The sequence below is a fragment of the Vidua macroura genome, chromosome 3 (genome assembly GCF_024509145.1).
Source record: "Vidua macroura isolate BioBank_ID:100142 chromosome 3, ASM2450914v1, whole genome shotgun sequence".
In the NCBI taxonomy this organism is placed as follows: domain Eukaryota; kingdom Metazoa; phylum Chordata; class Aves; order Passeriformes; family Viduidae; genus Vidua; species Vidua macroura.
In genome coordinates, this window is record NC_071573.1 from 19,002,490 (window position 1) to 19,024,511 (window position 22,022).

At 42.5% G+C, this 22,022-nt stretch overlaps 1 protein-coding gene across 1 annotated transcript in view; it reads left to right on the forward strand.

Moving 5' to 3' along the window:
* Positions 1-288: 288 nt before the first annotated feature.
* GLP1R (glucagon like peptide 1 receptor) overlaps positions 289-22,022 on the forward strand; it is an 86,877-nt gene continuing 65,143 nt past the window's right edge. The window contains 3 exon segments of the mRNA XM_053972437.1: positions 289-321; positions 1,664-1,816; positions 1,818-2,123. Coding sequence (XP_053828412.1) covers positions 289-321; positions 1,664-1,816; positions 1,818-2,123 — 492 coding nt within the window.

The following is a 22,022-nucleotide window of genomic DNA, read 5'->3' on the forward strand; positions in this document are numbered from 1 at the left end:
ATCCAGATTCAGAATTGAGGCTGATAAATGCACTTGATGCAATAGAGATATTAATAGTAGCAATAACAATTATTGTGTGCAGAAGCTTATCAAAAAAGGCATCCTTGCTTGGGAGGAGGGAGAAGAGAGTAGCCCAGCAATGGTCTCCAAGGTCTTTGTGGGTCTTCCTCCTAACCTGGTGATATTTCTACCCTGCTTGTATACGGCCCAATCTTATACCCCTTCTCCTCCTTCTGTATATCATGATCTAAGGGGGGAATTGAGTAATGTAGTTATGTATGCGGCAGCATGTACTTCACTGAGCTTATTAGCATATGCAGAGTAATATTTAAATATCCCTTAATTAAGGCAAGAGTGGGTTTTTTTCCATGGCGTCTTTCAGAATTCTGGTTATATAACTTTTCTCTATTCTATGAGTTCTTTGGAGCCTAAACAGAACGATCCAATCTCCACAGCACCTCCTCCTTCAGCCATCTCATCCTTTCTTGGTATCAGCCATGCACATCTCCATTCACAAGGATAACATAGAGAGTACACAGGCTGTGAGAGTTAAGTCTTAGTCTGCCTGGCTGCTTGGTCATCATGCCCTGGTACAGCATCATCATGCCTGAAGAGCTACCTTGGATTATTTCTGGAAAGCAGAGTTAATCTCCAAAGTAAAATTCCTGCTTCCAACAGGATATATGTCACTGTTGTAGCCCTGATCAGGCTTCTCAATGGAGGCATGAGTCTACTAAGGTCTGGCAAAAGCAGCCAGCCCTCTGCTACACACAGGTGCTGGGAATCATCTCGGGAGCAGAAGTCTTAACTGGAAAACTTAATTTATAAGCCTGGTACAGAAACAATAGAGAGCAGTAAAGATTGGCATATGAAATAGGTGCACCATACTAAGGCTGGCATTGCTATCCAGGTGGATAGAGGTTTCTTTCTCTTTATTTAAAGGTTTCTGATGCCTGGCCTAAACATAGTATTTTTTTTTTAATCTTTATTTTATTTCATTTTAGAAAAGTTGAAGGAAATATCTTTTCTGCCTTCAATCATCCAAACCACCATGGCAGATTCTTTCTGTCTGGAGTTAGCTGTTGAGATATAAGTGCTGCCCTGGCAATTCACCCTCTGAGGAATTTAATGATTTCATGATCTCACAGCATTGATGCTCTAACTAGTTACATTTCCAAAGCATCAGACTGATGCTGTGTTCTATTTGAAATTAATACACATAGTTAATATTTAAGCTATTTACTTGTTTATATTCTAGCTGCATCTAACTGACCAACGTGAAATATTTTCCCCACTTCCTGGTTCAATTTTGAGCTTTCCTTCTAGCTCTGATGGCTTTCTTCCAGATTGTGGTGTGGAATGTCACCGAATATAGCTGCTATAGAGCAGGTTTAGTTCTACGAGTCAGTGCAAAGTGAATAAATAAGAACAGTAATATGAATCTAGCACAAAGCAGATGCAGAGCCTTCATTTGCTAGGAGAGCATAATTCTCGAGATTTACATATCATATTACTGCCGGGGCTGACCTGTGCCCCGTCTTCAACTCAGAAACCAAGCTCTGATCTGCTCTGTGTGCAGCTCTGCAAATTCAGGTTATCAATGGATAATTGCATTCACTATTATTAAACCTAATAAAACCTGGACGTCACGAACGGCCTGAAGGTCACCAAAATGCTCAAGCTTGAACAGATTCAGAGTAAAATAGAATAAGAAGTTGAAAAGGTGGGGGACGGGATCGTAGAGGCGCTGCTTCCACTTTTTTCTTTCCTTTCCCCTCCCCAACAAAACCCTCGGCGCTGCCACCTCCCGACACCCATCCGCCCGCGGAGCGACCGCCACCCGCGGCGGCTCCTCATCTCCGCCGGGCGGGGCCGGGCCGGGCCGGGCTGCACCTGGGCCGGCCCCTCCCCGCCTCCACCGCCGCTACAAAAGCGGCCGCCGGAGTCCCCGGCGCATCTGCTGCCGCTCCGCTGTGCCCGGTGCGGAGCCTCCGCGGGGAGCGGGAGCCGGAGCCTCGCCGGGCCCCGCGCATGGGGGGCCGCCCCCGGACATGCTCTCCTCGCCTCTCGGCTTCGCTCTCCTGCTGCTGGCGTCCGCGGGAAGGTCGCTCCCGGTGAGGCGGGTGAGTGCCAGCGCTGGGCGCGGGGTCCCGCGGTGCCGCCGCTGCCCCGCGGGGCTGCCCCCGCCCGTCCGGGCGCCCTCCGGGCATCCCGCGGGGGCTGCAGGGGGCTGCGCTCCGCTGCGGTGCTGCCGTGGCCGCGGCTCCGGGAACGCCTCGAAGAGAAGTCAGAAGTTTTAAACCCGTCACTTTTTGGGCGCCCCCGCCAACACTTGCAGCAGAAGCGGCGGCCGCTGGGAACGGCGGGGCTGGAGCGCGGGGAATTCTCTGTGCGTGGGTCCCGCGTAGGAGCCGTGCAGCCCCGCCGGGGGTCTCGGTGGGCGGGCGTGGGCTTAGGGTGAACGGAGCGGAGGAAGGAAGCGGAGACGCTGCTACTGCGAGGGTATTGCCCTCGAGGTAATGCTCCCCCCGGCACCCACAGGAAATAACACGCGTGTCTGTAATGACAAACAAACGTGGTGCCGTGGGAAAACCAGAGCAGGGTCCTGGCAGGGGATTGTAGGGTCGGCTGTGATACAGCGTTGAGGGTGGGAAAGCAAAATATAATCTGTGAAAAGCAAGAGCAGGCAGTGGGGAAAAGGGAAAGGGCCAGGGAAGGGATGATGGACAGAGAAGGTTTGCTGTGGTTTGGTGAACTGGGGACAGCGAGGCGAGAGAAACTGATGGAGAGGGATGGAGGATACAGCGTTGGGGTGGTAGCAGGAGGCTATTGCTATAGGGAGAGCAAGGATGGGCTCAAAGCCGGTGTTGTGGGCTGCAGAGGTCAAGGAAAGGACAGTGTATCTGATGACGGACCAAATACATTGTCCAGTTTCTTTCCAGTTGCTAAAAGCTTTTGGGGTTACAGATTTCTACAATACACTGCTAAGAGGATCTGTTTCATACCAAACTGAGTATAAGCCTGTAGGGTTGTCTGACAGATTGGGTTTTCAGGTTTGTTTTACTTGCTGTCTACTTCAGGCCCTTAAAGGTGCAACAGGCACAATTTGCTGTAGGAAAAATTCCAGTTAGGAAAATCACTTCATTTTTAAGATGATCAAACACTGAAACTGGGGCCTGGACAGGCTGGGGAAGCTTCCATCTGTGCAGTTATTTGGTATTTGACAGGCTAAATCCATGAGTTACTTGAGCTTTCACCACTGAGCAAACTAATAGTGGAGCTGCTAGCAGTAGAAAATCAAAGTGAAGTATATTTCTGAGCCAAGGGGCCTTCTTTACCGGCATGAAGAACTGGGAGCAGGTGAGAAGAAAGAGGCTTCCATGGCCTCAATACTATAACTTCAGTCTTGCAGTAAAACAAGTACTTTTATGGCCTTTTCTGACACCAGAGGGTCTTATCTGACAACTTCTCTAGAGCAGTGATTGTGCTTGTTGTATGCTGAAAAACTGAATTAAGTACTCTGCTCAGTCATAAGTGTACAAAAGCATGAGATTTTGGCTATCTGAATTCTTTTCTCAGGTTCAGTTTAGAATAGTGTTAAAGGTTATATTTAAAAGAAACTGAAAATAGCACTGCACAGACTGCAGGTAGTAAAATCTGTGAAAGACAGGTGTGAGAGGAAGGCAAAATGATGTGATACAAAGTTGAGGGAAGGAGAATTTTATTGGTGCTCTGACTAATGTTTTACTTTGACTTTCTGTCTTTCCCCTCACCCCCTCAAACAAGCGAAGAAGGGAAGAGGAAGAAGAGAAAGCTGAGAATGTACGTAGAAGGAAGAGAAATTTTAGTCCGGAGTTTTTATCTGAGGTGGTGCCGCTTACATGCTATCATCTTAAGTGCAGGGTGATGGGTAATTCCTAGGTCTGGATCTTCCTTACAGCATTGAGGGTAGTAAAATGACCAAGAGTTGGTAGCACACGGCTGCATTGCAGAATCTCATTACTAATGACAAGCTTGCGTCCTTTCTCTGTTTGGCCTTGAGCAGTGATGCCCTGCTGCTGAGAGAGCTGACAGGCAGCTGGCCACTGGTTCACTGCCATCTAGCCCTCGCTTGGATTTAGATTTCAGATCCTACTTTTCTATGTAGTACTTTTGTTCAAAGGTTTGATAAGATAATCTTGAAGAAGTAGTTTAAATGCCAGTAAAGAGCTGTACCATAGCTGTGATTTGGGCGGGGGGGGGGGGGTCCTGTTCTTCAAACTACCCCTGCTTTTGTTTCTGAGGCTAAATGGAAATAATAGTGGTGGTCTGGGTAGAAGTAGAAACAGATAAATTCTGTGGAAAGGCTATAGATATTTTGCTCTTTTCACCTCTTATTTCTGAAGTGCCCTGGTACAGGAATAGAAAAGCACACAGGTAAATATCAACAATGAGTGTGGGTGTGTGTATGTTTCTGGTGCTCTCAGTTACTATTTTGTTACTGAGGCTTATTTAGATACAGCATCCAGCTGTTCTCAGGATCAACAGCAGGACTTTGTTAGGTTGCAGGTGCTAGGGGCATGTATAGTTAGTTACTGCTACTTGCTCACCCTTCCGGAGCCTGCCGTGCCTGCTTTCTACCTCTGCATGCAGCACCTGGTTCTTTAACCATGAGTGTATAGGATTGGATATTTGTCTCCAGGAGGGCTAGTTTTGAATCCTGATAAGCTTTGAGGAAAAGATGCTGTGTGAGTGGGCCAGTTTTAAATGCCTTGTTAGTCTGCTGTACTCTGGCCTTGAGGGCACCGAGGTCCCCAAAGTGTTTGCATGCCCCAGCCCAGGCTTACAGGACCATGCCTATTTTGACTTCTTGTCTTCTGTTACATGCCCTAATGCTGGGAAATCTGAACTATAGTTCCTGTCTACCACTGCCCTATAGATCTGTGTTCTTTAGAAGTCATTAGGGTGGGAAAATGACTGTAGATAGAGCTTGTCTGAAAAACAGAAAGAGAAGTGAACCTGTAAACTAGTGACTCCTTGCAGAAGTGAGGACGGTGAGTTGGACTGCATCTTGGTTGGCTGGATAACCAAGGGGTTAATTTTACACCAACTGGGTAAAAATCCCTCCATTAGTAGGTTGGCTGGAGGTTCTGAATTACTCCTTTCTCCATTTTCTGCTCCCAAAAGCTTCACAGAACTGTTCTTTGGTCTTTTTTTTGTTGCCCGCACTCTGAAAATTAAAATATGCTAGACCAGTATCAGCAGCACATACTGGCAGAGGTATAGAGAGCACTGGAGAAAAGGGTGGACAAGGTCTGACACTGGGCCATCTTGCTGTAGTTATTATTCAATGATACTTGGCTGGCTTCTAGGTAATGACCTGCTTTCCCAGGAATATGGCCAGGTTCTTAAAAACTTACTTATTTATAGGCTATTTAAGTTCATTACTATATTATTATGGTGTAAAACTTAAATTAGATGATTGTATTATATAATTCAATGTGAATTAAATTGCTATCCCAAGTGACTAAAACCTTTTATGTATTCATAAAATAATGTGGGGATTTTCTTGTTTGTTTTGTAAAGAAAACTCAAATTTTCTGTAAACTTTATAAAGCTAGTTACAGTGTGTGTGCTATAAAGCCAGATGGCCTAACATAGCAAATCTGATTATACAAATTAATAAGATATTTGTTACAATATCTCAAACATAACTATATTGGAGGGGGGTGGGGATGACACTTGGCATTTCAGGCTTAAGGAGCCTAGGACAAAGGCATGTAGTGACAGGACAAGGGGGAATGTCTTCAGACTGAAAGAGACTAGTTTTAGGTTAGATGGTAGGAAGAAATTCTTTACTGTGGGGGGTATTGAGGCACTGGAACAGGCCCAGAGAAGTTGTGGATGCCCCATCCCTTTCAGTGCTCAAGGCCAGGCTGGATGGGGCTTTGAGCAGTCTGGTAGAGTAGAAGGTGTTGCTGCCCATGGCAGAGGGGTTGGAACTAGGTGGTCTTTAAAATCTCTTCCAACCCAGGCCATTCCACAGTTCTGTGATCTCCAGGGGCCAAAGGAAAGGACTGTATTTCACACAACAAAACAATGCCCTTGGCATTGTTTAAAAGCTCTGATGTCTGTTCCAGGAAAGTTTAAGTTAGTGAAACAGCTCTTAAATCCTTCCCCCTATTTCTGTAGCTGTGACTGCACCACCATCACTTCCTCACCCCCTGAACTAGGAGACAATCTGAGAGTTCGGACAAAAGTATTTGAGGAAAAGTGTAGACAGATACAGCTGGGCATGGAAGGACAGCTATTATGGCTGTACAAGCACACGTAGCTCTCCTTTGTGAGAAGAACTTGTATTCTCAAAGTGAGATGGGAGTGATGGAGCTTTGCAAAACTAAACCTCCTGCACTCTGAAAGCTGTGGCTCTATAGCTGAGATAAAGTTCAGTGAAACTGGGCCTGATATACAGAACATAAACAGTTGTCTGCCTTCTGTCAGATTTTAAAGGTATTGTATCATATCCTGTTTCTGTGAGCCTGTATAAATAGGGTTTTAATTTGCTGCATTGATTGATTGCCAGTTACTTGAGAGGACACATCAGGAGCTGTTATCTGTGAAATCACAGGGCCTTCGCTAGTTTTTAACTTGGAAATAGTTCTTTTCAAAACTGATTGTTTCCTTCTGCAGTGCTGTAGGGAAATGCAAGCTGTTACCATCTCCTTTCATGAACAGCTTTTGTGTTTCTGTAATCAACCAGTGCATGTACTGCCACCAAGGCTGCCTGCTCAAGTTTCCTTGTGCAGTACATCAGTTCTATTAGTTTCTGTCTTAAAAAAAGTGAGTGTACACAATAGCAGGTATGTCTCAGTTTTGAAAAAAAAAACTGTCAGCCAAATAGATACGACACCTTTTATTTAAGCTCTACAATATCGTGAGCCCAAATTAAAGCATTAGGCAGGAACTCATTTCATTAAATAAAACTTCCTTATCTAGCTACTGAAAAAAGACCGAGTTTATTGCGCTTGTATCCAATGCTTCCCATTAGAAGAGGGATAGGGTAAACAGCATGTAGGGATCTCTAGATTGCCAAATAGAAGGTAGCCCCTTCGAATGTCATAGTTTCATATGCAGCAAATTTGAACTTGTGAAGGGTGAAAAAAAGTTTGGTGGTGGTGGCTGAATACTGTTCTTTGATGCGTCGTTTTGTTCAGTGTTGGAAACTGGTATTTATGAATTTCAACCACACTGGGCTATGATTGCTGCATTCCAGTGATCCCTTGCCTTGTTGTGAATGTGGAGGAGCTTAGGAAATACGTGTCGATCTTCACAGGCAGGAGGACAAGAAACTCCCAAAGAAGTTGCAGCAACATTTTGTTTACAAAATGTTTACAACATTTATGTTTGTAAACATAAACATGAAAAGCCCACTGCTTCCACTGCTGAAGGAACGTAGATGAGTCTACTCTTACTGCCAGGGATATGGACCCATGCAAAAGGAAACTCTCTGCCCTTGATTGGGACTTCAGTAAGCCTTTAAGGCGGTGTTCCAGGGATACAGTGTGGCACATCTTTGTGGAGAACCTGATTCGATTTCTACCAGCTTTCCTCCCCTTAATCTTTATGGTCTTGTCTTCCCAAAGAGCCAAACTACCACTGCCTCTGATGTACATGAATGAGTTGATACAGTTTGCTGAAGTGGGACCATGATAATATGAACAACTCTTTCCCAAATGTTTACATGAAACCTTGTGAGCAGCTCTGGCAGTGCGTCACTTTTCCCGCCCTGACCGACTCCCAAGAACGCGGCTTGGCGCCTCGGCTTCTCGTCAGGGTCGATGCCACCACTACTTCCAGGCGCTTCTGCGGCTGCGCCCCGGAGTGGGCTGGCCACGCTTTGTCGTCGGCGCGAGGGAAGGAAATGAAGAGGCAGGAAATTGTCCAAACCCATCCGTGTCGCGGCTGGATGCTTTATTGGTCACAGGAGCCGCGATGGAGAAGCCGCGGCCGCTCCCAGCCTCGCTTGGACAAATCTGGCCCCGAGGCTGGGGTGCCACGGAGGGATATAGGGGTGGGACAGGGGAGGTCTGGAGCTCTCCGCCCAATGAACACAGATGCCATGGCGGTGACATTGCCACAACGGCCAATGGGGACACGACGGGGGTGGACATGGGGGTTCAGGGCCAGTGGGACCGCAAGAATGAGGTGACGAGCACGGAACTGCTGGGGACTGGGCGGGAGAGTGGTCACAGGAGTGGCAGGGGAGAAAACCCAATGGCCATCAGCCTGGGGCTAACTTCCGTGGGGGGGGAAGACACAGGGGATACACGAGGATACATGGAACCGGTAAGCTAACAAAGACCAGAACCCCAAATCTGAACCTAAAACCCAGGATGCAACAAGCAGCCTCTGCCTCAAGATCAAATATGGCTTCTTCATAGTCTTGTAAATACTGCAGTTATTGTATAGAGAAAACAGAGGCTTAATTTAATTGAATGAACAATCAAAAATATAGTAACTGTGTAGAGGAAATAGTAGTTTAGATGTGTGAAAAAGAGTATTTCCTTCAGCTGGTCATTTTACTGACTACATTTTATTGCTGTTTCACCATAACTGATTGTTAATAGATTGCTGTCTGAGTGTAGTCTGGTATTGACTGCTATTTTTCTTGCAACTGATTGCATTTCATTGTTAGTTTGCCTTCTTGCCATCTTCTTCCTCAGTTGTTTTATGCTGGCTTTTAGAATTACCATATTTTTGTCTTGTGCTCATCTGTTCATTGAGCTCATCTGCATTCACCCGTTCTGTTCTTGCCTTGTCCCACTTGTGCACATGCCCTGCCACTCTCCCAGTGCCTTCTCTGATAATTTCAGGACAATTTTTGAAACTTGCATTCTATCATTGATAGCTACTGTTTTACCTATGTGCTCTCTGCTGCACTGTACAACAAGTTCAGGAAAAGGAACCTGCTTTCCTCTTGTGCCTTGGAAGCAGCTAAAAAGTTGGGACCTTTGTAGAAGAGCCATGTTGCATGTGTGAAACTATGAATCCTTTGAACACAACTTAGAAGCTTGTGTCTCTTGTGGTGTCCTGCCTTTTCCCACTACCTTCTGGATCTTTAGAGAACGAGTGAGCATGAGTTAGCTTGTTACCTAAATTTTGTTGTAATTGGGGCATATCTGCTCACATCTTACCGTTTGTCAGGCTCATTTTTCCCTGTCCATTCTGTAAAACTGCACTGCTTCTCTCCTTCTCCCCCACCTTCCCAGCTGCCCCTTCTCCCCATGAAGCAGTTTCTTTGTTAGATTTAATGAGTTTAGGGAAAACAGGAAGGGGGATATGGAGTGTGTATATGGACACATCTGCATAGGATAATCTCTGAAGTCTTGCTCTTTTTAAGACTTTCATTTCTGACTAGGATGCTTTGGTAACTCCTCTGACATCTGGAGTTCTGGTGCTACGCAGTGAAAGTCAAATCACACTGAAAGGCCTGGCATCAAGTAAACCAAAACACTTGTGTGAGCAGCCCGAGGGAGAGCAGTGCTGTTCTCTAAGTCCTTCTCTAAATGGGAAGAATGGTGACCACTGAGACTTTTGCATCGAGTGTGTCTCTGGTGCAGGGCAGAAGCATATGGGACTGTCCTCTTACACCACAGTATGTGTTTTTGGCACCATGAGTAGGCTGAGACTTGCTGTTATATGTGGACAAGCCAAAAGCAGACGAGAACTTCAGCTGCCAGAAGAGCCCTCCCTGCTCTGGCTCTGCTTAGGGTGGGTATTTCTCTGGTGCTTTGAAAGGCAGTACAGCTACCTGTGAAGCAAGTTGAGGAATGGATGTCAAGCTTTACCCTGATGTCTACCAAGCACTCCAGAGATGTACAAAAGTAATTCCAATGAAATGGGTGGATTGAACCTCTTAAAACCAGGTTATTTCATGATATGTAGCATTAATCTTCCTTTTCCTCTGAGTTCTGCAAACAGTAAACTTTTACATATTATAGGAAACAACTGTTGTATTCTTTCTTTTGCTAATATTCCTACTCCTATTCTGCTCCGTAGGTATCAGCAGTGCTCATGTTGTGACCAACATCTCCTCTGTATTCATCCTTATGTATTATTTCATTGTGAAAACAGATTTTTTTTTTTTTGCTTAAAGCATATTCCAGTTGTTCAATTGCAGCTCAACTCTTTTACAACTTTCAGAGAGTTTATTTCTCGTGTAACCAGACTGAGTCAAATTTTGCATATGCTCATCTCTTTTAGCAATTCAGTCTTTGTTGACATCTGAAAGAAGCCCTTATAAAATGAGTGTAATTGGACTTACAATATAGGGTGTGACTGTGGGACATAAAGGACAGATGACAAGTAGGTGACTTCTCAACTGTAGCAACAGGGCCACAGTTCTCTAAGAACCTTATAGAGCAAACAAATCAGAAGATTACTTCACCTCTGATGGGTGTCAAAATCTGTGACTGCCTTCAAAAAAAAACCACAAACAAACCAAAGTGAACTTGAAAATCACTCTAAAACAGAACTGAACTTCTAAGGCATTCTAGAACATCTCCTTTTTAATTTGAAGTTTGCTGTGACTATATAAGGCATTAGGAGGATAGTAGGTGAGGGGGCATGGTATGTCCCTACAATTGCAAAGATCTTCTCACCAAGTCTTTAATGTTTTTCGAGATGATGTATTCAGCTTTTAATGGAAAGCAGAAAGGACAAAGGGTTTGTGCTCAGTTAGATGGGGAGACTGTTTTTTAACTCACTTGTTATGTTTGAGGTCATGTATGCAAAAAGCATACAGGAAAATATATGATGTTCGTGTTAGGAAGAGCCTTGGTGCATGTGGCTTAATATTTTGTTCTGTGCTGCAGTTCATCTCTAAAGCCTCAGTGCTTGGAAACATTAGAATAATTTTCTCTTGACTTCTGTGTAGTATCCTCCTGTGATATTTGTCTCTTTCCGAGCTTTTCATGATAAATCCTAGGCACAGAGTGCCATGTGTATTGTCAGCAACCCAGCAGATGTTTTTTCTCTCTGCTGTAAAGCAGACTGTCTCTGAACTATTGCAGGTAAAGTAATGGCAGAAGATTTACTCCCTTTGAGTGTTTGCTGTTTCTGCTGGTTTGCCGCTTCTGCAGGCACCCGGTAGAAATTCTGAAGTACGGGCTTAATGTAACTACTAAGCTACGATGTGAAAAAGTAGTTCTTGTTACCTTTCAGATTTTCTGTGAGAGACTGATGTGCCTGGTATCTGCAGTCCTCTTTCACAAGATTCATTTCCTGACCTGTACAGGCTCCTGGCAATGCAGTAGGCTCTTCATAGATCTTCGTCAGGATGGAAATTGATAACTTTGTTTCTCCTCTGACATGTCTAGAGTGTTGTACAGAAGCTACCAAAGAGTTGCTGTAAGTTGTTTTGATATGCAGAAAGGGTTGGGTGTACAGAAGCATTGAGAAGTATTAGGTGTCTTACTTTGTCTAATTGGAGGGGGAAATCTGGGAAACTCAAAAGGCTTGGTTTATAGGTTACAGCATGTTCTATTCAACGACTACTTTATGAAATTATTAATTTACTCATCCCGACGTCATCTTTGTGTTGTTCAGGCTCAGAGTAGCACCTTGAAAGCTGGAATAGAGTGGCAGAGCAAAGTACCTGTCATGTTTGTAAAGTCCAGAAACATGTTGCCTTTATGGCTGGCTGTGGCTTCTCTACAGACTGATCATTGAGCTGAAGAGGTCTGTACATAGAAATCCACATTTTGTGCCTTTCAGAGAGGGGGAACATAAGCATCAGTGCTTGAATTTTTCACTCTGCTTCAGTATGTGAAATTGAATGGCAAGCATGAAGTGTGAGGGAGCACCAATATCTAGGAGGGTAACAGCCTGTCTCCTATGCCTCAAAATCATCAGGGGTGCTACTGCTGTTGTGGAAGGAGGCAGACCCTGTAAAGCACTTACACTTCTTCCTAAGTCACCTCTAAAAGGATACTGGTAGAGCTGTGGATGGATTACAAATAAGATTATACAGCAATGTATCACTAGATCAGTGATAATCACTTAGGTCAGTCTCCACTGTCCTCCTTCAGTCTTATTCCTCCCAAATAAAATTGTTCTACTGTACAAAGTGTGTTATGCAGAGTGAATTAAGCTTTTGGTTTTTTATCCCTTGGGATGGGAAAATTAAAGGTGTAGTATTTGGTCTAAATTACTTGAAATTGCAGTTGGTCTTTGCTTTTGTCAGATGCCGTGATGCTCTCTAATATACTGCCCTTTTCATTACCATTTCTTAATGAAGACAAACTCCTCAAGTACCATTTGAAATGCATCACTCTAAGAACAACAAAAAGATCCCATTCCTTTTAAACTCAGCAGCACTGCAGGCAGAGTACACTCTGGAGAAAAAAACGGAGAAGACAGGATGCTATTACGTGCTGTTTACAGTGACACAGTTATAAATTGCACAGCAAATAAATTAAGATGTGTTTGCAGTGGACTTCTTTCAAAAAGCCCTAAATCCTTAATATGTATGTCCTCTCTAAATGAAATAGAGAGTATCACAGACGGCATGGATGGCTTTCAGATATAAAGGTAGTCAGAAACATCCTGTTCAAACAGTATTTCAGAAAGTGAAATTCCAACACATTTATTGTTGTGATAGATGTGCTTTGAGCCTAGATATTGGCAATCCTGTTTATTAATAGAATTGAGTAAAAGTTGACACAGGAAACTTGAAAAATCTGCATTCAGTTGCACTCAGCTTTGCTCCCTATGGACTTCCAAGGGGCAGCAGTTTTATCTTTTAATTAACTACAGATAGTTAGAGGAGAAACTTGTACTAGGACAAAACTGTAGAATAATAATTCTATAACTATTCAGTATGCTTTGTATTTGTTCATTGCTCTTTGGGAATTAAGACACCTGGTGGTAATGAATGAGGCTATTAAAACTTTGTAAAATAAAACTGATTTTATTACTAATAAGATGTAATGATAAAGGAATGTTAGTTTAATAGATTGGACTCTTAACTTAATGGTCTTGCAATAGTAGAGATGGTTTTAAATTGCAGGAAGCAAAGCTGGAGTTGGAAACTGCATTTCTTGATTTTTTAGTTGTTTCTATACCTAAATGACATTGGAACCACAGAATGGCTGAGGTTGGAAGGAGGTTCAATCTTCTTGCTCAAGTAGGGCCCACTTAGTTATTTATTTGTGTAATGTAACGTCAATGCCAATGGGTCATTGAGTTCTGTATTTCCTGATCTGTTTTCCTACTAGTTGCTTATGCTAAATGATTGGTGGGTCATCCTGTAATGGTTGAATGAAACTTTTGTCTTTTTCCTTGCTCCTGCCTTCTTTTGCACTCTGCCACCATTCATCCATCTTAATTAGCTATAAACTGATTTTACTGTGGTATTTCACCAATCTGGGCTTTTTTTTTTTGAGATGAAAGCTCTAATAAATCTCTGTCCAGTAGACTTAAAACCACCTTAGATTGGACTCAAATGGACCTTTACAAGATCACATCAGCAATTGGGTAAGGAGGTAGGCAAATGAGTACATGGATTAATCTCCTCCCCTACATATTAATTCTAAAGGAAGCTTTTATATTAGTAGACTGTTAATTTTCTGTAAAAGAAGCCTTGTGTTAGTGCAGCTTTGACTTCTGTTTGGTTTTGCAAAAGGGTGTCACAGACTTTCCAAATGTGAACAGCAGTCTTATATTTGGACCTTTACTGTGATCTTCCAGGATGCTCTTCCTAGAAGGATGATAGAGAGGGGTTTTGGAGTGGGGTTTTTTGGTTTGTTTGTTTTGTCTTGAGGGAGGTGTGTGGTGTATTGTAGGGAAACTGTTTGAAAACCCAGTCAGAATAAAATGGTTTTTAACAGAAAATTAATTCCTTTGTCAGTATGGGTGGGAAGTATGTGCTTCCAGTTGCAGGAAGTAGTTGGGGTCCTCTTTGGGGTTAGGACTCGAACTTCTTTACATGAGGAGAGGAGAATGTGGGGAGCAGGCTGTTCATCTTGTTGCTGTAGTAGTCATGGTTAGTCTGAGCAATTGAGGGAGAGGTGCCATCCAAGACACTGGTTGTTGGTGACAAGGAATCTGCCTAACTGTAACTTGTGGCTCACTCATAAGTTTTCTTTTTAACTGATACGGTATTTGTGCTTTCAAATAAAGGCTTTCTTCCAGAACTATAGAATAGAACAGAATAAACAGGTGAGAAAAGAAGCAGAGGTTTCTCAAGATTTGTATTAAATGTCTTTGTAGTTCCTCATAAGTCTGGTGGAACATCTTATAGCTGATGATTAGAAATGTCCAGATTTGGGCTTTGGGAAAGTGTTTGCTTTTTTCTTTAACTATCTTGCATGGAAAGATTTACAGTTCCAGACTTCTATTTCAGACTTTTCATTTTAGGGAGATTGAGTCAGGAGAGTAACATTCCTGTGGTTTTACATATTAATTATTGAGTAGGGAAATGGATTACAGAGTTGCCTTGCATTTCGCATAGGAAGTAGGAGCTGTTGTCACTCTTGCTATTAGAAATGTGTGTGTGTGTGGAGATAATCCATTTGGTGAGATGACCCCTTCCAAATACCTGTTACGGGGAAGGAGTGGTAGTGCTTTCTTCCATGTGCACTTAAAATTCACCAAGTCTGTGTGTTTGAAAACTAATATGATGGATGCCTTAGAAGGATCTGTAATAGCTACAGAAAGCAGTGGAGGACAAATTGCTTTTTATATTGAGTCGAGGTTGAAGGACTGTGTTTGTCCGAAAATGCTCTCAGTTCCTGTATAATTGATTACTGGTGGAGAAGGGGTTACAGCTGCACAAAAGAGATCTTCCTCAATGAGACTATTTGTAGTAAACACTATACTCTTCAGAGCCAGACACTTAATAACAAACCAAGCTGTCAGTAGGTGCTACACATGCTACTGAGGGAGCTTGAAGGCTGTAATATTGGGAGAACAAAACTAATGTAAACATCATTTATAGTTCATGAGGTTAACTTTCTACTTGCTCAAGCTTTCAATGATTAGTTTCTTTCATGTCTATGTTTTGTATTGCCTATTGATGTGTGGAGTTCTGAGGTTCAGCAGCTTGGTTCACAACTTGGCTTTAAGCTTTGCTGTGTTGTGTCTTTCCTCTGCTTTCCTCTGTCTTTGAAAATACTCTTTAGTTTTTCTTTAACAGACGGACTTACAGTTCTCTTTAATCATGACTTTGCCATTATGGCTGAGCTGCTTAGCATAATGCTTAACTAAAGCCTTAAAGAAAATTCACATTTTTGAGTCATTCATTAATATGCCTGGGCTGTATGGGGAAGGAGAGAGAGCTTTGTATTGACAGATCAAGGAGAAACTAAATTTCCAGTTAGCGTGCTGGAAAGAACTTGGATAAAAATTTTGAATTCCAAATATTTTCTTTTATCCCCAAACTACATCTACATGGTGATCTTTATGTTGATCGTGTTTTATAGCTTCTGGAGCTTTCTGGTTTGTTTTTAATTTATAGCTCCTCTTATTCTTCCCTCTTTCTTCTTTTTGGTCATGCTGGAAATATTTGGAGCAAAACCAAATTGTGGAAAAAACAGATTTATTATATTGTCCAAAGTATCTGTATCCTGCTCAATGGACAGCTGGGATCAGCACAGAAGAAAAGTGTTATGTGAAAGACAGCATGGGCAGCAGACTATGTCACTGGGAAATGAGAAGATAATTTCATAGCAAATTTTGTAGCAAGCTTGGAACACCGTCAAGTATGGGATGACAGGCAGCCGACATGGAAATATTCAACTTTCACTACCATTGAGATCTAAATGCTTTGTGCTTATTTTGCAATACTTATCTTTTATTTAGTTTTATGATCCAAATTGGAAGATAAACTATTTGAACAGTTGGGAATGGAGAGTGTCAGCCTACTTTGGTCTTGACTAAATCATTTTCTCCTTTTCCCTCTCATCTGTCTTCTCCTCCACCCTGGCGCCTTCTTAAGTTTTTGGCCATTTCTGGTCCAAGGAATCTGACAAGAGAAATGTTCTGTGGGTTAGTGTCCTTTCCATTAAAAGTTCTGGTAAAAACAAAGCAGACAAACTGGCCTGTCTGCTGTGTGTTTGTCTGCTTGCTCAAGCTGCTCATCTAGTGGGCTCCTCTAGGGAGCATGTCCCAACTCTGGCCAATGTTGTCTTCCTGTCCTCTATGTAGTGAGTTACTGCCTTTTTTGGCTGTGTTGTTTCCTCCCTTGAATTCCATGAAGTGGACATTTCTGAACAACTTCAGTTAAGATGGAGATTTTTGGGAAGTTCCTGCCACCCCCCCCACCCCCCCACTTTTTTATATAGTATTAGCCTACAGAGATTCTGGGATCACCTGGAGCCTCACTATATTGTAGTGATGAGCATTTGTTTCTTTTGTTTTTGAAAAGCCAATAAAAGTGTCCTTTTGTCTATTTCCCACCTTGTTTTTTAAATACTCTATATATCTGAATGATCTATCATTTTGGATATTGTAAACGATTTAACCTCATTGTTGCTCATGTCAATAATTGGAGGCTGTTGTATAAAGGGTATTGCAGGAGGTTTTCATGCACAAGGACTTACTGCATGTGAATAAATCCGGGTTGCCAAAAAGGAGGATGATGCATCTTAGTGACCTGAACAGAAGCTGTTCCTGCAGGTTGTTAGAACACAGGGGTTTTTATGTTCCTGCCATTTCCAGCCTGTTTTTGGAACTGACCTTTCCTTTCCTTTCTACTTAGTACTTTTAATTCTACCTGGGTAATACTGTTTTTCCATATATAGTGATGTTTGAGCAGAAATTTCACATATAGAGACTTATTTACCTATTTTAAATCTAAGTGTTTCAGTGAACTTTCTTCTGTCATAATCTACAATGCTAAAGCAAAAAAGATGCCTGAGGTGAAAAAGGGATTGTTGTCTGCAGTATAGCAGTGTGCTACTTTGGTAGCTGCAAGGAACAGATGTATTTTTTGGGGCAAGGTGTTCAGGCATGAAAGCTTTTACCAATCTCTAAAAGGAGATGTGATCTACAGCCCTGATACTGCAGCACTTCCATCTACAGCTTTTGACTTGTTTACCCAATTAATTCATTCTAACTGGAAAAGTAGAAAAAAGAATGTAAGCTACCATCTGCAGCTGCAAAGCTGAAAGAGTAAGAATTGCATGAAGAGAAAACATTATCATATAAAAAGCACAAGTATTTTTAACTTTGAGGAGATAGTGATGCTGATAGTGTCCCCAGTACCTCCAGCTCTGCAGATGTCTTCTCAGAACTTAAACTGTTCTGGTAAGAAATGGAAGTGGTGGCTAAAATAACTCCAGCAGTTATCTATAATGAAAAGGTAAGGAAGCTGATGGCAACAAGTACAAACCAACAGCTTCAAAAATGCTAATGAAGATGAAACTGTCTAGCAAGTGTGCGTAATCTGAGGCTAAAGGACAGCTGGCTCCTTTATCAGAAAGCAACTTATTGGCAGGGGGGTGGAGGAGCCTGGACTCTCCCTTGCAGGGCTCCACAACAGTGGTGGTATCTAATGGTACAAGTCTATGAAAAATTCAATTTCTATTTGTTTTCACTAGTAACTCTTAACTGTTTAATCTGATATGCATCCACTTGTTTTGTGAAAAGGCTGAAAAGTTACCTAATCTCATAAATATTAACCAACCTGTTATCTTGGGAAAATTGAAGCAGATACAATTTTTATTACTTCAGATCCATCTTATTAATTAAAACTATTATGACATACTTCATGTTTTGCATGGTAGTTACTTTTAAGCAAAGTCATTTGTATGTTTAATTTAACTCAGACCAGAAATAAGTGAAGAATTCAGTACTGTGGGTGATAAACCACAGTAGCAGCTAGCCTAAGAGTGCAGTGAATTCTTGGTCACTTGGAGTCTTCAAGTCAAGATTAGATCTGTTTCTGAAGTGTATTTTCTGGTCAAGCTGGCATGTGTGAGATGGATGCAGGAGTTGGTGGGAGGCTCTAGAAAGTGCTATGTGGAAAATGGATGAATTTATCACATGAGTCCTTTGGCCTCAAGGTCACCGTGGTTGCAAAAGGTGAAAAATCATGAGCTGTATGGTAGGGAGTGGGGGCTGTTTCTCCAATTGTTGAAGTCCTCAAGTCTTTGCTTCTTTTGAGTAACACATTTGACTCCTATCTTAAGATTTTGGTACTGGTAATTCATTTTATGTGCCATATAGGATTTTACTTACTACTCACTTCCAAGATGGTGGATAATTAAGATTGTTCTTACATCTCACTGGGAGCTGTGCTGCATTTGTTTCTGCTTCACAGCAACACTTCGCCTGTCAAATATTTTTCCTGCTTATTTTTACCTCTGAGAGTAAGGCTGTTTGGCTTGCAGTGCTGATGGTATGAGTACATCATAAGGCATAAGGAGACAAGGGGAGTGAGGCGTGGGGGAGAAAATCACCACCTTCTCTGGGCAACGAGAAATCACTGTTTTTAACAGTAGTGCTGGTTTAGGCTGCTTTAAATGCTGATAGTTATGCTGTAAGATGACCCAGTACTTCAAAAGTACATTTTAAGGGTGAACTGAGATGAAAACATAAGTCTTGCAGAGCAAGTTCACTCAGAGGGAAAACTTTTCCTCTGAAAATACATGTCAAGCCAAGCCTCTGCGATTTGAATTTCTAAGTTTTTTCTCTAGCATCTTCTCAGTGAATGTATTCTTTTCCTAAAAGTGCTGTTTGATTTAAGGTTAGTGTCAGATGGGGAAACATGTAGCTGTGAAACTACTAACATGGAATGAGTTTAATTCCTTTAAGTGGCCTATCCATTTTCAGCTTTATTACTGCATGGTCACTGCTTCCCTCAGTGCTGTTAAAATTGGAGCTGGATGGAGGGGAAGCTTTGTACACTTCACCTTCCTCAAAATGAGTAATTTGGAGACTTGACTGGAGGGGTGGCTCTCTCTTCTCTGTTTCCATTTGTCCAGCTTGCTTGAAGCTCTCTGCATGTTTTTCTTTGCTTGCCTTACCAAGCTGCTTCTTCCTTGGAATTTATCCTGTCTCTTGCTTTCTGAAAACCAGTGTGCTTACTGCTTGAACAGCAATCTTCCTCTGCTGCTTATTTTCCTCTTTATTTTGAAGGTGTCCCCAAGGGTAAGTGGCAAGAAATGGAAGTCCCATCAGCTTTAACATCAGCACAATTGCAGTTCACTTCTGTAGCTTAAACCACAATCCTCTTTAGCTGCATATACCTTGGGGAGAGTAAGGGAAGGAAAGAAGGAATGAGGAGAGTTATGACTGTCTTTCAAATTGGCTGTTGCCCCCAGCAGACCTGCCGGACTGAAGGTTGTGCTGTCTGACTGAAGTAAAGGAGTAGGATCCAGCCCCAGGGCTGGTGAGGAGAGTGCACAAAGAGAATACACTGATTTCCCATGTATTGATAAAATGATCTAATGAGATCCCAGTTAATGAAAATCAAAGTGTGCTAGAAGTGGTCTGAAGACAGGGTAGGGATAAACTTTTGAAAAAACAGAAGTTAGGTCTTGCCTCCAAGTTCCTCTCTTCTGCTACTGTTTGGGGACGGAATCATTGTAGCTGGTGGGGTTGCTTTGCAGAACTAATGCATAGATCCTTTGCTACTGATTCAGCTGTAGCCAGAGATTCTGGCACTGACTGCACAAGAGGGACTGCATATTAGTATTTGGTATGCATGGTTAATGCAGCAGATTGGAGAAATAGCCTGAGCACAGGAATAGGGTGGTTCATAAGGTGCTTTGCAGTCCTAGAGTAAGGAAAGTCTGTGATTCAACTTGACCTAGGAAAGTCTGTGATTCAACTTGACCTGTCTGTAATTCTGTAGTCAGCTCCCTGGCTCAGAGGGATTGCAGGAAAGAGAGGTAAATCTCTTCTGGATTAATTTGTCAAGTACTTTTACTTTTTTAGGATTTGGAAGGCAAACAGATGACGTCTGGAGAATGAGCTTCGCTGGTGGAACTTCTTCTGTATACTCTGCTCTCAAATGTGTCATAACTGGATGAAAGCACTGGCCATTTGTAAAGGTGCTACATAAAACTGCCTTGGCAGGGACAAGCCATATAGCAGATAATTTCAACAGTGAACCTTGAGCCACTGTGACAATGAGCTGCTGAGGGAGTTAATTTGCATTTGTTAAAACCAAAATAAACTGCTACCCTCAACTAGGACTGGTAAAAGCAATACAGATTTGATTGCATTTAACTCTGGCAATCTCTAAATGATAGTAGATGCACAACCCATGAAATTGTAAACTGAAGTTTTTGGGTTTGTGTGTGGTGTTGTTTTTTAAATAGCTTTGTGGTGATTGTTTTTCTATTGAGTATTTTTAACTGGAGAACTCTGTTTACAAATAAAGAAGTGTAGATGGGAATGCTTTCAGTGAGAAAAGGTTTGTAAAGATAAACGTGTCTGATTTATTTGGTTTTTTTTTTTTTTTCTTGTTGAGCTGATTGCAGTGATGAGATGACAGATTGGTGATAACCAGGCTTACAGTGCTACAGGATTTGTGATCTTGGAAAAACTAGCTACACTTTGCACCACAGCTCTTTGAGAAGGGTGATTGTTAAATAGTCATTTGAAAAGTTGGGGGGGCTTAACTCTGTTGGGATGTTTTGGTACGGAAAGTGGAAAGATTTAGAGTATTTCCTGCCTAGTGAAAATACAGATTATTTACAATGAAGTGATGTTCATATGTTTTTCTGTGGTAACTTTTTTTAACTTGGAAATTCAAATGTTGCAATTCCATGGCTCTGTGGAACTGCCAGCTCAGTCTGTCCCTCTGCTCAGCCAGCACTGGGACTGTTCAGTTGCTGGCTGGTACAGAGAAACAAATCAGTTAGAAGCATAAGATAAAAATCCTTTTAAATGCACTTGGTTCAGTATGTGCTAAAGAACCAGCTTAACTAATTGCATTTTAAATCTCAGCAAGAGGAGCCAGAAGTCCAGCTTTGACAGATGTTCTTTACTTTTTTTTTGCTTGAGCAGCTTAGAGATGAGTCAGTTGCCCAAATGTAGACATCTAGAGCTGCTCAAAATTTTTACAGTATTCAAGACCCTGGGTGGGACTAATCGATATGATGTAGGATATAGGGGAGTCCTGTACCTCTCTGTAGGTGTGGCAGGAGACAACATGAGGGACACATCTATGTTGAAGGGAACTATAGGTACCTATGTTCAGGCATCTGAATTTCATCCTAAACCTCCTTGGCTTTTTCAGCTGTATATATCCCTCATTTTTCCTTTATTCCATTTGATAGTACATGGTTGTGATGTCCTTCAGGGGTCTGTAGTGGCACCAGTACTTTTAGATATCTTTATTAGTGGATGTAGTGGGATTGAGTGCACCCTTGGCAAGTTTGCAGGTGGCACTAAGCTGAGTGGTACAGTTGATGCACTGGAGGGAAGGGGTGCCATCCAGAGGGACCTTGACAGGCTTGAGAAGTGGGCCCATGTTCAACAAGGCCAAGTGTGAGGTCCTGCACCTGATCAAGAAAATCATCAGTATCCATACATTTGGTAAAAATGGATTGAGAGCAACCTTGCAGATAAGGACTTGATGCTGGTGGATGAGAGGCTGGACATGAGCCGGCAGTGTGAACTCAGAGCCCAGAAATCCACTTGTATCCTGGGCTGCATCCAAAGCTGCATGGCCAGCAGGGCAAGGGAAGGGGTTCTTTCCCTGCTGTTCTCATGAGATCTCACCTGGAGTGCTACATCCAGCTCTGGGGTCCCCAATAAATGAAAGAAATAGACCTGTTAGATTGGGTCTGGAAGAGGGCTGTGGAAGTGATCTGAGACTTCTACAAAGAAAGGCTAAGAGCACTTAGTTCAGCCCAGAGGAGAGAAGGTTCTGAGGAGACCTTATGTTGGCCTTTCAGTACTTAAATGGGGCTTATAAGAAAGGTGGAGAGAGACTTTTTACCAGGGCTTGTAGTGTCATAGGACAAGGTTTTAAACTAAAGCACGGTAGAATGATTTTAGATAGAAAGAAGAAATTACTTTGTATGAGA